The sequence below is a fragment of the Cynara cardunculus genome (genome assembly GCF_001531365.2).
Source record: "Cynara cardunculus var. scolymus isolate 2C chromosome LG 1, CcrdV1, whole genome shotgun sequence".
Taxonomy (NCBI): Eukaryota; Viridiplantae; Streptophyta; class Magnoliopsida; order Asterales; family Asteraceae; genus Cynara; species Cynara cardunculus.
This window is the reverse complement of record NC_037528.1, coordinates 44,365,475-44,379,011: the sequence shown is the minus strand read 5'-3', so window position 1 is coordinate 44,379,011 and position 13,537 is coordinate 44,365,475. Positions and strand designations below refer to the sequence as shown.

Here is a 13,537-nt window from a genome sequence, read left to right as displayed (position 1 = left end):
TTAAGCGGTATACAACCTCAAAGTATGGAGACTAATCTGATTGGTATCGAGAGTCATATGGATGCATTAAGTTCATTATTGTGCACAGAAGCTATGGGAGAGGTGCGCATTATAGGGATATGGGGAATGGGAGGAATYGGYAAGACAACTATTGCTCAAGCTTTGTTCCGAAGAATTGCATATMAGTTTGAGGGTAGTAGCTTTGTTAAAGATGTGAGAGARAATAGTTGTARTAAAAGAGAKATATGTGTCCTAYAGGAAAAGATTCTAAGAGATATTCTAGTGACYCCTCAAACTTTCATCATGATTSGAGATCCAGATGACGGAGCTGAGATGTTGTGCAGAAGGTTATCCAATAAAAAGGTTYTTCTTGTCCTCGACGATGTGGATAATKTTAACCAGTTGGAATTCCTGGGAGCAACACATGAATGGTTTGGTCCAGGAAGTAGAATCATTATAACCACTAGAGATGAGCATTTGTTAGCTGATGCACATTTCAAATACAAACCTAATTGTTTGCTTATTGATCAAGCTGTTGAGCTGTTCTGTAGGCATGCTTTTCAGAAAAAGAACCCTCCAAAGGGATATGAGGACCTGTCRTATCGTGCAATAAGCTACACAGGCTATCTTCCTCTAGCCCTGAAAGTTTTAGGATCATTCTTCCGTGGAAGACAAGCAAGCGTGTGGGRAAGTGCTTTAACCCGACTTGCCAAAGCACCAAATRTTGAGATCTTTGAAGCAATGAAGTTGAGTTTTGATGGACTAGATGTTTCTGAGAAAAATATATTCTTAGACATTGCATGTTTCTTCAAGGGCAAAGATAAAGAACATGCCACTAGWATACTTGATAGCTTCGGTTTTGAACCAGTGATAGGAATTAGTGTTCTCATTGAAAAATCTCTTGTAACTGTTTCAAATGAAAAGCTAGGCATGCATGATTTGATACAAGAAATGGCTTGGCAAATTGTTCGTCAGAGTTTCTCTGATAGCAGGCTATGGGAGCCAGAAGAAATCCAAGATGTCAGAAATAAGGTAACTTAATTATAATCTCTCTCTCTCTATTAGAAAGCTGCTGTTTCTTAGTACTGTTTTAAAAATGAGAAGACATTGATCATAGTTTAGTTTTTTTWAGCAGAAATTGGAAGTAATTGAAGCCATAGTGCTGCCTGACAACAATGCTGAGTATCTTCGTGAGAAACTGGGTTTTACTAATGTATTGATGCCAGGCAACAACGTTGAGTACGATTGTGAGATGTTGGGTTTTAGTGATGAAGTTTTTAGAAGGATGAAGAATCTTCGACTGCTTGACGTTGACAGGACATGTATTTCTTGTGAACCTACGTTTCTCCCGGATAAGCTAAGGTGGCTTTGTTGGCATCATTACCCGTTTTCTTCTCTGCCTGTAGAACATATGCRAAAGCTTGTTGGGCTTGAAATGTTTGGTGGCTTAATTAAAGACTTATGGAAGGGACAAAAGGTATTTTAGTGAAAAATACAACCAAATTCTTAGAAATAGAGCAAAGTCTTAAATTTTTAGTGTATAGACATACATACCTACATGCAAAAGCATTTTACTTTTATCCAATTCTGAGTAACTTACACTGTAAGTTTTATTCATTTATGTTTTCCTCCCCAGATTCTACCCAACTTGAAGTTTGTTGAACTTAGTAACGTGCTGAACTTAACAAAGTTTCCAGACGTCTCAGGGGCACCAAATATTGAGAGGCTGACTTTATCATATTGTCAAAGGTTGGTGGAGGTTCACGAGTCTCTTGGATGTCACAGAAGGCTTGTTTACTTGGACATGAGCGGTTGCCAGAAGCTCAAGTGTCTCCCATCCAGGATCGAGATGGAATCCTTAGAGACATTGATTCTCTCTAGTTGCCTCAGTCTTGAAAGATTTCCGGAAGTCACACCATCTATGGTTAAGCTATCAGAGTTATATCTTGACAATTGTATTCGAATAGAGGAACTGCCATCATCAATTAGATKTTTGTCTGGTCTAAGCTTTTTGAATCTGATAAGTTGTCAGAATCTGAAGAATATTCCAAACTCCATTTGCGAGCTAAAGAATCTCAAGATCCTTCATCTCCAGAACTGCTACGAACTGCAACAATTACCCGAGAAGCTTGGAATGGAAAAGTTGGAAGAGCTTTCGCTAGGTTTCTCTGACATGTGGAACTTTGGAAGACTGAAGAGTTGCCGTAATTTGACAAGTTTGTGTTCCTTGAGAAAATTAGATCTCAGTTGGAGAACAATTGAAGAGGAAGACTTCCCCCAAGATTTTCAAGCATTTTCCTCCTTGGAAGAATTACATCTAAGTGGCAACACTCAATTAACCCAGTTACCTGCGGGCATCTCCTGTCTTTCTCGACTTAAACTCCTAGAGTTGAACAACTGTTGCCGACTTCGAAATTTGCATGCTCTCCCGTCACAACTACAAGTATTGAGGGCCAGAGGCTGCAGTTCCCTGGAAAAGATTGGAGATATATCACAAGAGTATAAGTGGCTGTATAAGGCATGGTTCATTGATTGCCACAAACTCCTAGAGGATCAAGAGAGTGAACGATACATTGATAAGATGTTGCAGCAATCTTTCCTTAAGGTGGCCAATTTCTCTCTCATGTCTCATCTCTTAATTTCTTTCATTAATCAATAACTWAACCATGATGTTTTCTGTTGAGTACAGAAATGTGCTTCWGTGARTCAYCGGTTAAGTATTGCTGTTCCTGGAAGTAAAATTCCATGTTGGTTCAAAGAACAACAGCATGGGTGCAATGTTGCATTAAGGCTACTTCCCAAGCTCCATAMCCAAGTCATGGGATTTGCAATATGTGGCGTGTTTGACGGGGAATGGAAATATGGTGATCCTAGAATCATCTTCARAATTGTAAATGACGAAAAGGTCATTCCTAAGTTGGAGGTTGATATTGCATCTTCAGCAGMTGATGACTGCAACCTGTGGGTTACSTATATACCATTCDGTTTCTTTCAGCAAATGTATCATGATTTCCAACCTCAAGATTGGTCTMATATCGAAGGTAATCTTGTCATGACTGTAAYGAGAACAGATGGTARTAAAGCTGTAAATTGTGGGGCAAACATAGTCTACAAAGAAGATGTGGARTTGATTCAACAACTYAATACTTGTATCTCTGACTTTGGAAACTTGATGCAAATTGATGGCGACGATTATCATGGAGAGCTAGATTATAAGGGAAAGGTCTCTGCCAATACGTATGTGTATGAAGAAAAGTCTGATCAGGATTCAGAGATGTCTCTAAGAACTAGAGCATTACAGAAACGGGACGTGTATAACAGACCTGTCATCTATACACAGATGATGTAGAGGCCTCACCAAATGCTCAGCTTCATCTATTTCTGGGAAGCCTCCCCGAGCAAGCCTACATTTGATCACTGTTTCAGAAGACTATTTAATTGCTAATATGTCGATCAGGTACTGCAAATTTGGATAAAAGGACCCATTTTCTGATGTTCAATTTATTCACAATTTTGAATTCAATTTCTTGATCACACTTGCCTTTTACGTAGTGTTAGATATAGGGATTCGAAGATGATTCATGACCAGATAATCTCCTTGTTGGATCGTGAAAATTCACTGTCCAAAAACAACAATTCTTCCCTTATAGCCTTCGGTACCAAGAATTTCGTATTGGATAATCCAAGAGAAAATCTGTATCTCAAAGTCTGGGAGATCGAGTCCTTATATAACCCAGATTCTCGTTTACATATTTATATGAGAGATCGACATGCAGTTAAGAGTAGTTATAATCATTAATGGATAGGATTATATCACAATACTACTGTTATCCAAACACTGAATGCACAAGCTCTAAGTCTGATTGCTCAGAACTTATGTCTGATTGCACAGACTTTTGCACAAATCAGATTTTAGACTTGGTCAGAATTCGTCCAACTTCAGGAACAATTTCAAGAAGGTTTCCAACTTGGGAAATTCCTTCTGGTCATCCCAAAACTAAAATTCCCTAAGTCTAACTCTTCTTGAAGCTGAAATTCGTCCACCATCAAGGGTCTCTGCCCCTTCGAACTCAGCTAGGGGGTGCAGGACAAAATTTGTGAGTGTGTACTCCGCACCTCCTAACTCACTTATGTTGGTGTTATCACTGTAATCGACCTCAAGTGAATCACAATTACACCAAATGACACTAAAATCACCAACGCGTAGCACCACACAGTCTTCACTCTTCAGTTCGTGCAAATACTTTCCTACTTTAGTTGTTTTGTATCTTTTATACACACACACACACATATATATATAGATGCATATATAAGGTAGGACTTGGGATCACGTGAGACCAGCCTGTTTTTGTGAGACCCGTGAGACCACCTTTTTACACTTGAAACTTCACAGCAAAATGCTGTGAAGGTAACCTTCACAGCAAAAAAAGGTTCGATTTTTTTAAACCTTCACAGTGTTTTTGCTGTGAAGTTTCAAGTGTAAAAATGTGGTCTCACGGGTCTCACGAAAACAGGCTGGTCTCAAGTGAACCCAACCCAGGTAGGATTTTCTACTTTGTAAAAAAGAAGATTTTTAGATTATTAAAGGAAAAAGTCATGTGTAAGCTGTTGGGTTTGAGTCACACGATCACAAACGATCAAGTTACAATCTTTGAGCAAGAACTAGCAACGATAAACGTGTGACATTTAGGTTGATGAAGAACAATCTTGGATCGAGCAATCAAGATGAATAACAAAGTAAGCAAACTCAAAGAAAAGCACAAATAGACAACTCACATATTTTACCTGATTGCACCACAGGCAGAGTGGGGGTTGCCTTTATTTCTGTGGCTACATATCATATACAAAATTAGAGTGTTGTTTCAACCATATTTTAACTCAATAACAATGTCAATTACGAAACCGAGTCCAAACGTTAACATAGAAATCCTAACGATTCAAAACGATAAACCCGGAAGAACAGGGTCTTTATTCCAACAATCCCTCCCTTGAACTCATTCTTCTTAAGAAGCAATTAGTTCATATTTGGTGCAGCACACACCCCCATCTCTTCACAAAGTCTCCGAAAACTTTCCAACTTGAGAGGCTTAGTCATCAGATCAACAAGCTGATCCCGAGTACCACAAAACAACAACTGAACAATTCTTTCTTTAATGAGCTCTCGAAGAAAATGATACCTCACTTTTATATGCTTAGTACGTCCATGGAAAACTGAATTTTTGGACAACTTTATAGTCGATGTGTTGTCACACATTAATGTTGTGCCACCCTCTTGTGATTGACCAATTTCTTCCAGAATCTTTCTCATCCAAACAACTTGACACACACAAGCTACAACTGATACAAATTCAGCCTCTGTGGTCGATAAGGTTACTATGGCTTGCTTTCTAGACGACCAAGCCACATCTCCTCCACACATCATAAACAAATAACCAGAAGTGCTCTTGCTACCTCTACGTCTCCAGCGTAGTCACTATCTGTAAACCCATTAACTCACCAGTTTCTCCTCTTTTATAAAAAATCCCATAATTTACAGTCCCCTTTAAATATCTCAAAACCCTCTTTGTTGCAGCAAAATGTAGTTGAGTAGGATTTGCCATAAAACGACTGATAAGACTTACAGAAAACATAAGGTCAGGTCTCGTAGCAGTGAGATACATAAGGCTACCCACCATCTGCTTAAACCGAGTTGCATCCACCTTAATGCCATTTTCGTCACTACTAATCTTTGGCCCTGGAGCAATTGGATTGCATACCAAGTTACTTTATGCCATCCAAAATCGACATAGAACCTCGGCTGCATATTTCCTTTGACAAATGAATATGCCATCTGACCTTTGTAATACCTCAAGCCCAAGAAAGAATCTCATTTCACCCAAATCTGTCATGTCAAACTCCCTTTTCATTGAAGACTTGAACTCACACAACATTTCTTTATCATTGCTAGTAAACAATAAATCATCAACATAAATGCTAATAGTAAGAGTTTTACCTTCTTTTCTTTTTATAAACAGAGTTTGCTCACTATGACCGCTTGTGAAACCTTTCATGAGAAAATAACTCTATCCGACTAAACCAAGCTCTCGGTGCTTGCTTTAGCCCATAGAGGGCCTTATTCAACTTGTACGCCAAGTGCTCGCTCCCTTTCTTCTCATAACCTCTTGGTTGTTCTACGAATACTACTTCCTCTAGTTCCCCATGTAGAAATGCAGATTTCACATCTAATTGATAGAGTTTCCAACCATTTGCAAGAGTTTCCAACCATTTGCAGGCTTGCAGCTGTAAAGGCAACAATCATTCTTACTGTATCCATCCTAGCCACAGGTGCAAATACTTCTGTGTAGTCAATTCTTGGTTGCTGAGAATACGCTTTCACCACCAACCTTGCTTTATATTTATCAACCTCACCTGACTCATTTAGTTTGGTTTTGTAAATCCATTTTACTCCTATTTTCTTAGCACCAACAGGTAGTTCCACTAATTGCCAAGTCTGATTTCTTTCAATGGATTTTATCTCTTCATCCATTGCCCGCCTCCATTTTGAGCTCTTAACTGCTGCTTCATAACTTGTCGGATCGGATGAAACCATAAACACCATGTTTGCTTCTTCTTCTTCCGACATTCCTTCTTCGCTAACATAATCACTTGACCATACGGGAGGACGCCGATTTCTGCTCTCCCTCAGTGTCAAACTTCCTTGAATCGTTGGTGTCTCGGTTGTTTCGAAATTCTCTTCTTCATCCGCAGGTGAATTGTTTTACACTACCTGCTTAGCTTCCTCTTCTTCTACCCGCTCACCTTCCTCTTCTACCTGCTCACCTTCCTCTTCATTTTCTTCTCTTGTTTCAGCAGCATAATCTCCCCATTACAGCTCTGTTAACTGACTTGGTCCATAGATAGTATCCCAATGCCATGCACGATCTTCATCAAACACCACATCACGACTAATAATAATCCTTTTGGCAACAGGATCGAACATTCTGTATCCTTTTGATTCATCACAAAACCCCAACAATACACATGCACGATCTTCATCGGACACCTCGGGCCATAATTTTTCAAATCTAATGTCCTTACGATCTTAGAAATCACTACAACAAAATTTGATTTATAGGACGCCCAATAGACCGCTTTATAGGACTTAATTTATAGGACCAAAATATAAAGCGTCCTATCTAAAGGCGTTGTAATAAGTTTATATGACGCTTTTGGGCGTCTTAACAAGTTTTTGAGGACATTTTTAATACAAAGTGTCGCATTAGCAACTTTATGGGACACTTTTGAGAAATTGTCCTATAAAATCAGTTTTTAATAGGACACTTGTTTTTATAGAACAAATTTTCAAATAGTGTACTATAAAGTTGATAACGGGACGTTTTATATTAAAAGTGTCCTAAAAAACTTATTACGACATCAAAAAAACGTCATATAAACTTAATACAACACCATTAGATAGGACACTTTATTTTTTTGGACCTCTAAAGAGGTCTATTAGGACGCTTGGAATTTGGGAGTGTCCTATAAACCCGATTTTGTTGTAGTGGAGTGAGTGGAAATGTAAGAAAATTTTGAGGGATCTAATGCTGCTTCTACAATACTTTCTCATCTCCGACTCTCCCTCTTGCTCCACCGCCTGGCGCCGTAGGAAACGGTAATGGGTTGACAAGCGTAAAAAACCCAAAGATTAAAGAGGCTCAGAAACATGAAAACTTGAAATTATTGAGAAATCTAGAAGAGAACTTCTACTAATAAAGCTTGAATTGAATTAAACATCAACACTTGAGGGTTTAAATACTAACTAGGAAAGGAATTCTAAACTGACTAGGAAACAATAAAATGATTAAAGATAAAGTTAATTAGGATAAACTAAAGCAACTAGAATCATAAAGGGTTAAGGAAACAGATTAGATCCAGGAGACGCCCAGGTATACATGCGACTATCCACGCGGCTTAAGTCGCGGGACCTTCTGTTTCATCATCCGATGGGTTGTGCGGCTTTCCACGCGACTTAGGCCGTGCAGAAAGCCGCGGGAACTTCTATTTCATGATTTTTGTTGTTGTTTTCTCCCGGTCCATTTGTTCTTCTATTTGGTTGACTACGTAAATAAACCTTGGTAATTCATTGGTATCCTTGGTAAGTCACTAATTAGTCGATAAGGCATGGTTTTGCATTTTATTTTTGCTAGTATGAAATCGTTTTTGTGATGCATCACCAACAATCTCATGTTCTTATCCAAGTTGTTCTTAATCTTTCGCCTCCCCCCTAAACGGTGGGTTGTACTTGTACCCAATGTCGATTATTGTCGACCGCACCCACGATGACTACCACAATTTGATGACTTTCTTGCCCTCAACTAAATGACAGGAAACACATTTCTAACCAGATATAAATCGTAAATTCAAACTTCCAACATAATGCTTTTACCTTAATTTGCTGATACAATACAAACTTCAAACCTCGTCTCTTTGCCATTTTCACTCTCATTTTCTTGAAATGAATAGGGTTAATATCACCATTATTTCTAACATAAAGATCCCGAATTTAGCTGCCTAAAATCAAGTATATGCAAACTTCAAGATTCCAAATTCATGGCTTTCCCCAATTGGCACAAGAGTCATGCATTACCTGTTTTGCCACTTTAACCCTAAACGAAAACTTAATTAAATAATAGGAACCTAATGTGCATCCAAGGGTGTAGATCCCTTCTTAACGCTTTTCACCTTAATTCTCCTCACCGAAACCCGACCCTCTATATATGTGTGTGTGTGCCCGCATTTATAGGAACCTGCCCCTCTCTATAAGGGCTCTTTTCTAGAGAATTCTAAAAGGGTTTTACATATCACCTTACTTATTGTGATAATGTAGTGTGTTGAGCGAGTTGGTTTTGCTAACATTCTGATCAGTCTACATTTTGTTGCAATGATGCGTATGAAACAATCTGATATAAATCTGGGTGTTTCTGATCAAGATGCAATGGTTATATTGTATGATCATCTATCTTTATATTGGCAAATTTAGCATCCCCTAATCTAGTTTAAAATTGACCTTCCTGTGAATAAAGGATGCAGGGGGTTCTGGAAAGAAAATTCATGTAATATGGATGAACATCATATGTGTAGTTCATACAGGAAGTGGTGAGGTGGGGTGAGGGTTAGAAAGGAACGGGAGTGCTTGAATGGCTGAGTGGAAAATAAGAGGATAGGTCTGACCCCACCTCCCACATGCACATTGCAGGTTCCTTTTTGGAATCTTTGTGTGCCAGCCAGCTAGAAATGCCTTACTGCTACATATATATTCAGACATTAATAACAGTACAAAACAAAGGGGTTTCACACTTTCACCGTATGATAAAATCCATCCGTATGATAAAATCCATTGGTAATCCACCACAAATCGGTCAGAAATTTCCTACTGAGAAATTCATAGGAAAAACCTGACGGTCTAACCCTTTTATCATGGGATTCAACATCGGATTGTTGACTATACAAGTAGACTTTTCACGTTTTATCATGGGATTCAACAATGAAATTTCCTACTGAGAAATTCATAGGAAATTTCCTACTGAGAAATAACAATGAAAGTCTAAATGTACATAGGCATCTTATTGTTGACTATACAAGTAGACTTTTCACTTTTTATCATGGGATTCAACATCGGATCCAATTGCAAGCAGGTTTTCACTTTTTGCCACATGCTTTTGATATGAAAGCAGGACTTGCTGTTAAAGAATCAAAGCCATTAGTTCCAAATTTTCTCAAGACCCTCTGCCCGTTCCTTTCTCATTCTGTACTTTAATGGCTTCTTCCAACTCTCCTTCATGTTCTCTACCAACTGGAAGATGGGAACATGATGTCTTCCTCAGCTTTAGAGGTGAAGACACTCGAATGAATTTTGTAGATCATCTTTATGCAGCTCTAATTCATAGAGGGATAGATACATTCATAGACGATGAGATGCTCCATAGAGGGGAACTGATTTCACCAGAACTCCTGAAAGCCATTGAAAAATAAAGATTTGCGGTGGTTGTTTTCTCCAAAAACTATGCAAACTCTTCGTGGTGTTTGGATGAACTTGCCAAGATCATGGAATGCCGGGATCGGATGGGACAAAAGGTGTTACCCGTGTTCTACCACGTGGATCCATCCAATCTGCGAGGCCAGAAAGGAAAGTTCACTACAGCCTTCCAACAAAACGAAGAAAAGTTTAGGGGAGAGATTGAAAAACTGAACAAGTGGAGGGAATCTTTAGTTACAGCTTCCAAGATATCTGGCTGGCATGTCTCCAAAGCAGTCAATGTGTAAGTATTAACTATTAACTGGTACTCTGTAATTCAGTTATTCCAGTCCTAAGTTACTTTACACTCGAATTAACTTTGAAAATACTTACAAGAATATAACCTTCCTAATAAGTTATATTTTAAATTCCGGCACAAAATATTGACTAAAGAACAATAAAGATATGTAGGAAGTTTCAAATGATCAAAAGAGTAAACTGCAGAAAAGTTTCATGTATATAGAGGAGTTTGCTGTGATAGAGTTAATATAAACAATTTATTATCACAACAACTGCATTATACAGTGGGTATTGTCCAATATATATATATACATGAACCAACACCATTCTAAGAGACACAACCTTTCCTAAACACCCGTTTAAAGATAACTGCAACCTATAACTTCCATAACTGACACAGTAAAACATACTAATAATGTTGTCTAGCTTACTTTTAACAGTTTACTTGCGGCTAACATTACTTCTTAAAATGTACAGTGGTGAATCTGAAGTTATCAACAAGATTGTTAAAGTGATCCTGGAGGGTATACAACCTGATGGTAATGAAAATGAACTTATTGGTATCGAGTATCATTTGGATGCATTAATTTCATTATTGTGTATGGAAGCAACAGAAGATGTTCTCATGATAGGGATATGGGGAATGGGAGGAATTGGTAAGACAACTATTGCCCAAGCTGTGTTCCGAAGAATTGCATATAAGTTTGAGGGTAGTTGCTTTGTTAAAGATGTGAGAGAAAATAGTTGTAGTAAGAGAGATAGACAAGTCCTGCAGGACAAGATTATAAGAGATGTTCTAGTGCCGCATGATCATAGGGTCAGAATTCAGGATCTAGATCACGGAGCAGACATGATGCGCAAAAGCTTTTCCAATAAAAAGGTTCTTCTTGTCCTAGATGATGTGGATAATGTTAACCAATTGGAGTTCCTGACCGCAACAGATGAATGGTATGGTCCAGGAAGTAGAATCATTGTAACCACTAGAGACGAGCATTTGTTAGCAGATGCACATTCCATATACAAGCCTAATTGTTTACTTATGGATCAAGCTGTTAAGCTTTTCAGTAGGCATGCTTTTCGGCATAATAGCCCTCCTGAAGGTACAAGCAGCTGTCATATCGTGCAATACAGTACACTGGCTATCTTCCTCTAGCCCTGAAAGTTCTAGGATCATTCTTCCGTGGAAGACAAGCAAACGTGTGGGAAAGTGCATTAAACAGACTTGTCAAAGCACCGGATAAAGACATTTTTGGTTCACTGAAGTTGAGTTTCGACGGGCTAGATGATTCTGAGAAAAATATATTCCTAGACATTGCATGTTTCTTCAAGGGAAAAGATATAGAATGTGTGACTAGAATACTCGATAGCTTTGGTTTTAATCCRATTATAGGRATTAGTATTCTAATCCAAAAATCTCTTATCACCGTMTCAAATAAAAAGATAGGCATGCATGAYCTCATACAAGAAATGGGTTGGAAAATTGTTCGTCAGAGTTTATCTAATAGCAGACTATGGGAACTAGAAGAAATCCGTGATGTCCTTGAAAGAAATAGGGTGACTAATCTCTCTCTCTCTCACTCTTACATTATCCATATAAAAGTTTTTTCCTTTTTTCTAATTTTTAAGAACGAGAACAGATTGATCATAGTTTAGTTCTATGTGCAGAAACTAAAAAACATTGAAGCCATAGTACTGCCAGCCAAAAGATTCAGCCTTCATGATTACGAACCTTACGACCGTGAGAGGTTGGGTTTTAGTGATGAAGTTTTTAGAAGGATGGAGAATCTTCGATTTCTTGTTGTTGATCACTTGCGGTGGCAATGCATTTCTCGTGAGCCTACCTTTCTCCCGCATAAGCTACGGTGGCTTTGTTGGCATCACTACCCGTTTTCTTCTCTGCCAGTAGAACATATGCGTAAACTTGTTGGGCTTGAAATGTTTGATGGCATGATCAAACATCTATGGAAGGGACCAAAGGTATTTGGAAGATGAAACCAGTTTCTTAGAAAGACTAAAGTCGTAAATTTGTAGCGAGTACTACTAGACAAGAGGGTATCACCAATGAAAATCACCGACAGAAATGTGTTTTTTATGACAACATAGCAGTCTGTCGGTAACTCCAAATATCACCGGCTGATTAGCGGGCGATAATTAAATTTTTATTAAATCTTTGGCAAGTTCAATTCATTTATGTTTTCCTCCCCAGGTTCTACCAAATATGAAGTTTATTGACCTCGGTTATATGGGGCACCTAACAAGTTTTCCAGACGTCTCAGCAGCCCCAAATATTGAGAGGTTGATTTTATCGGATTGTCATAATTTGGTGGAGGTTCATCCGTCTCTTGGATTTCATAGAAGGCTTGTTTACTTGGACATGAGCAGATGCACGAAGCTCAAGTGTCTCCCATTTACGATCGGGATGGAATCCTTAGAGACTTTAATTTTCTCTGGTTGCTTCAGTCTTGAAAGATTTCCGGAAGTCACACCATCTATGGTTAAGTTATCAGAGTTATATCTTAATAATTGTATTCGAGTAGAGGAACTGCCATCATCAATTAGATATTTGTCTGGTCTAAGAGTCTTGAATCTGATAGGATGTGAGAAACTTAAGAAGATTCCAAACTCTGTTTGCGAGTTAAAGGGTCTAAAGCACCTCCAACTCCGCAACTGCGAGAAACTGGAAAAATTACCAGAGGAGCTTGGAAGCATGGAAAACTTAGAAGAGCTTTTACTAGGATTACCTGATTATTACATGCGGCACTTGGGAACAAGGCCACCCAAGTCCATTAATTGTGGTATTTTGACAAATTTGTGTTCCTTGAGAAAACTGGATCTCAGTTATAGACGAATAAAAGAGAAAGACTTCCCCCAAAATTTGCATGCACTTTCCTCCTTGGAAGAATTACATCTAAGTGGGAACTCTCAATTAACCCAGTTTCCTGCCGGAATCTCCAGTCTTTCAAATCTTAAGCTCCTAGAGTTGAACCAGTGTTGCCGACTTCAAAATTTGCATGCTCTTCCATCAGGAATACAAGTATTGAGGGCCAGAGGTTGCAGTTCACTGGCAAAGATTGGAGACCTATCAAATGAGTGTGTATGGCTGTATAATGTATGGTTCTTTGATTGCCACAAACTCCTAGAGGATCAGGAGAACGGACCATACATTAATAAGATGCTGGAGCAATATTTCTTAAAGGTAGCAAATTTCTCTCTCATGAGTCAACTCGCATCCTTGATGTAATA

At 38.6% G+C, this 13,537-nt stretch overlaps 4 protein-coding genes across 4 annotated transcripts; all 4 read left to right on the top strand.

The window, feature by feature from the left end:
• Window positions 1-24: 24 nt before the first annotated feature.
• Window positions 25-2,080, top strand: LOC112506361 (TMV resistance protein N-like; the record flags this gene model as incomplete). Its single annotated transcript, XM_025110370.1, has 3 exons — window positions 25-1,032; window positions 1,136-1,477; window positions 1,637-2,080. Coding segments are annotated over exons 1-3 (1,794 nt in total), but the record flags the coding sequence as incomplete, so codon positions are not given.
• Window positions 2,054-3,395, top strand: LOC112512878. The gene is made up of 2 exons (XM_025119009.1): window positions 2,054-2,605; window positions 2,690-3,395. The coding sequence occupies exons 1-2, from the start codon at window positions 2,135-2,137 to the stop codon at window positions 3,347-3,349; spliced, it is 1,131 nt and encodes a 376-aa protein (XP_024974777.1). The 5' UTR covers window positions 2,054-2,134; the 3' UTR covers window positions 3,350-3,395.
• A 6,270-nt stretch (window positions 3,396-9,665) lies between these two features.
• Window positions 9,666-11,447, top strand: LOC112506350 (TMV resistance protein N-like). The gene is made up of 2 exons (XM_025110361.1): window positions 9,666-10,298; window positions 10,772-11,447. Exons 1-2 carry the CDS (start codon window positions 10,084-10,086, stop codon window positions 11,445-11,447), a joined length of 891 nt encoding a protein of 296 aa, XP_024966129.1. The 5' UTR covers window positions 9,666-10,083.
• On the top strand, window positions 11,184-13,039 carry LOC112506340 (probable WRKY transcription factor 19). The gene is made up of 4 exons (XM_025110350.1): window positions 11,184-11,848; window positions 11,960-12,271; window positions 12,501-12,891; window positions 12,936-13,039. Exons 1-4 carry the CDS (start codon window positions 11,741-11,743, stop codon window positions 13,037-13,039), a joined length of 915 nt encoding a protein of 304 aa, XP_024966118.1. The 5' UTR covers window positions 11,184-11,740.
• The last annotated feature ends 498 nt before the right edge of the window (window positions 13,040-13,537 follow it).

Coding starts and splice junctions, on each gene's coding strand:
- LOC112506350 (XM_025110361.1), top strand. CDS start 10,084: ATGGAATGCCGGGATCGGATGGGACAAAAGGTGTTACCCGTGTTCTAC. Junction 10,299..10,771: donor GTCTCCAAAGCAGTCAATGT/GTAAGTATTAAC, acceptor TAAAATGTACAG/TGGTGAATCTGAAGTTATCA.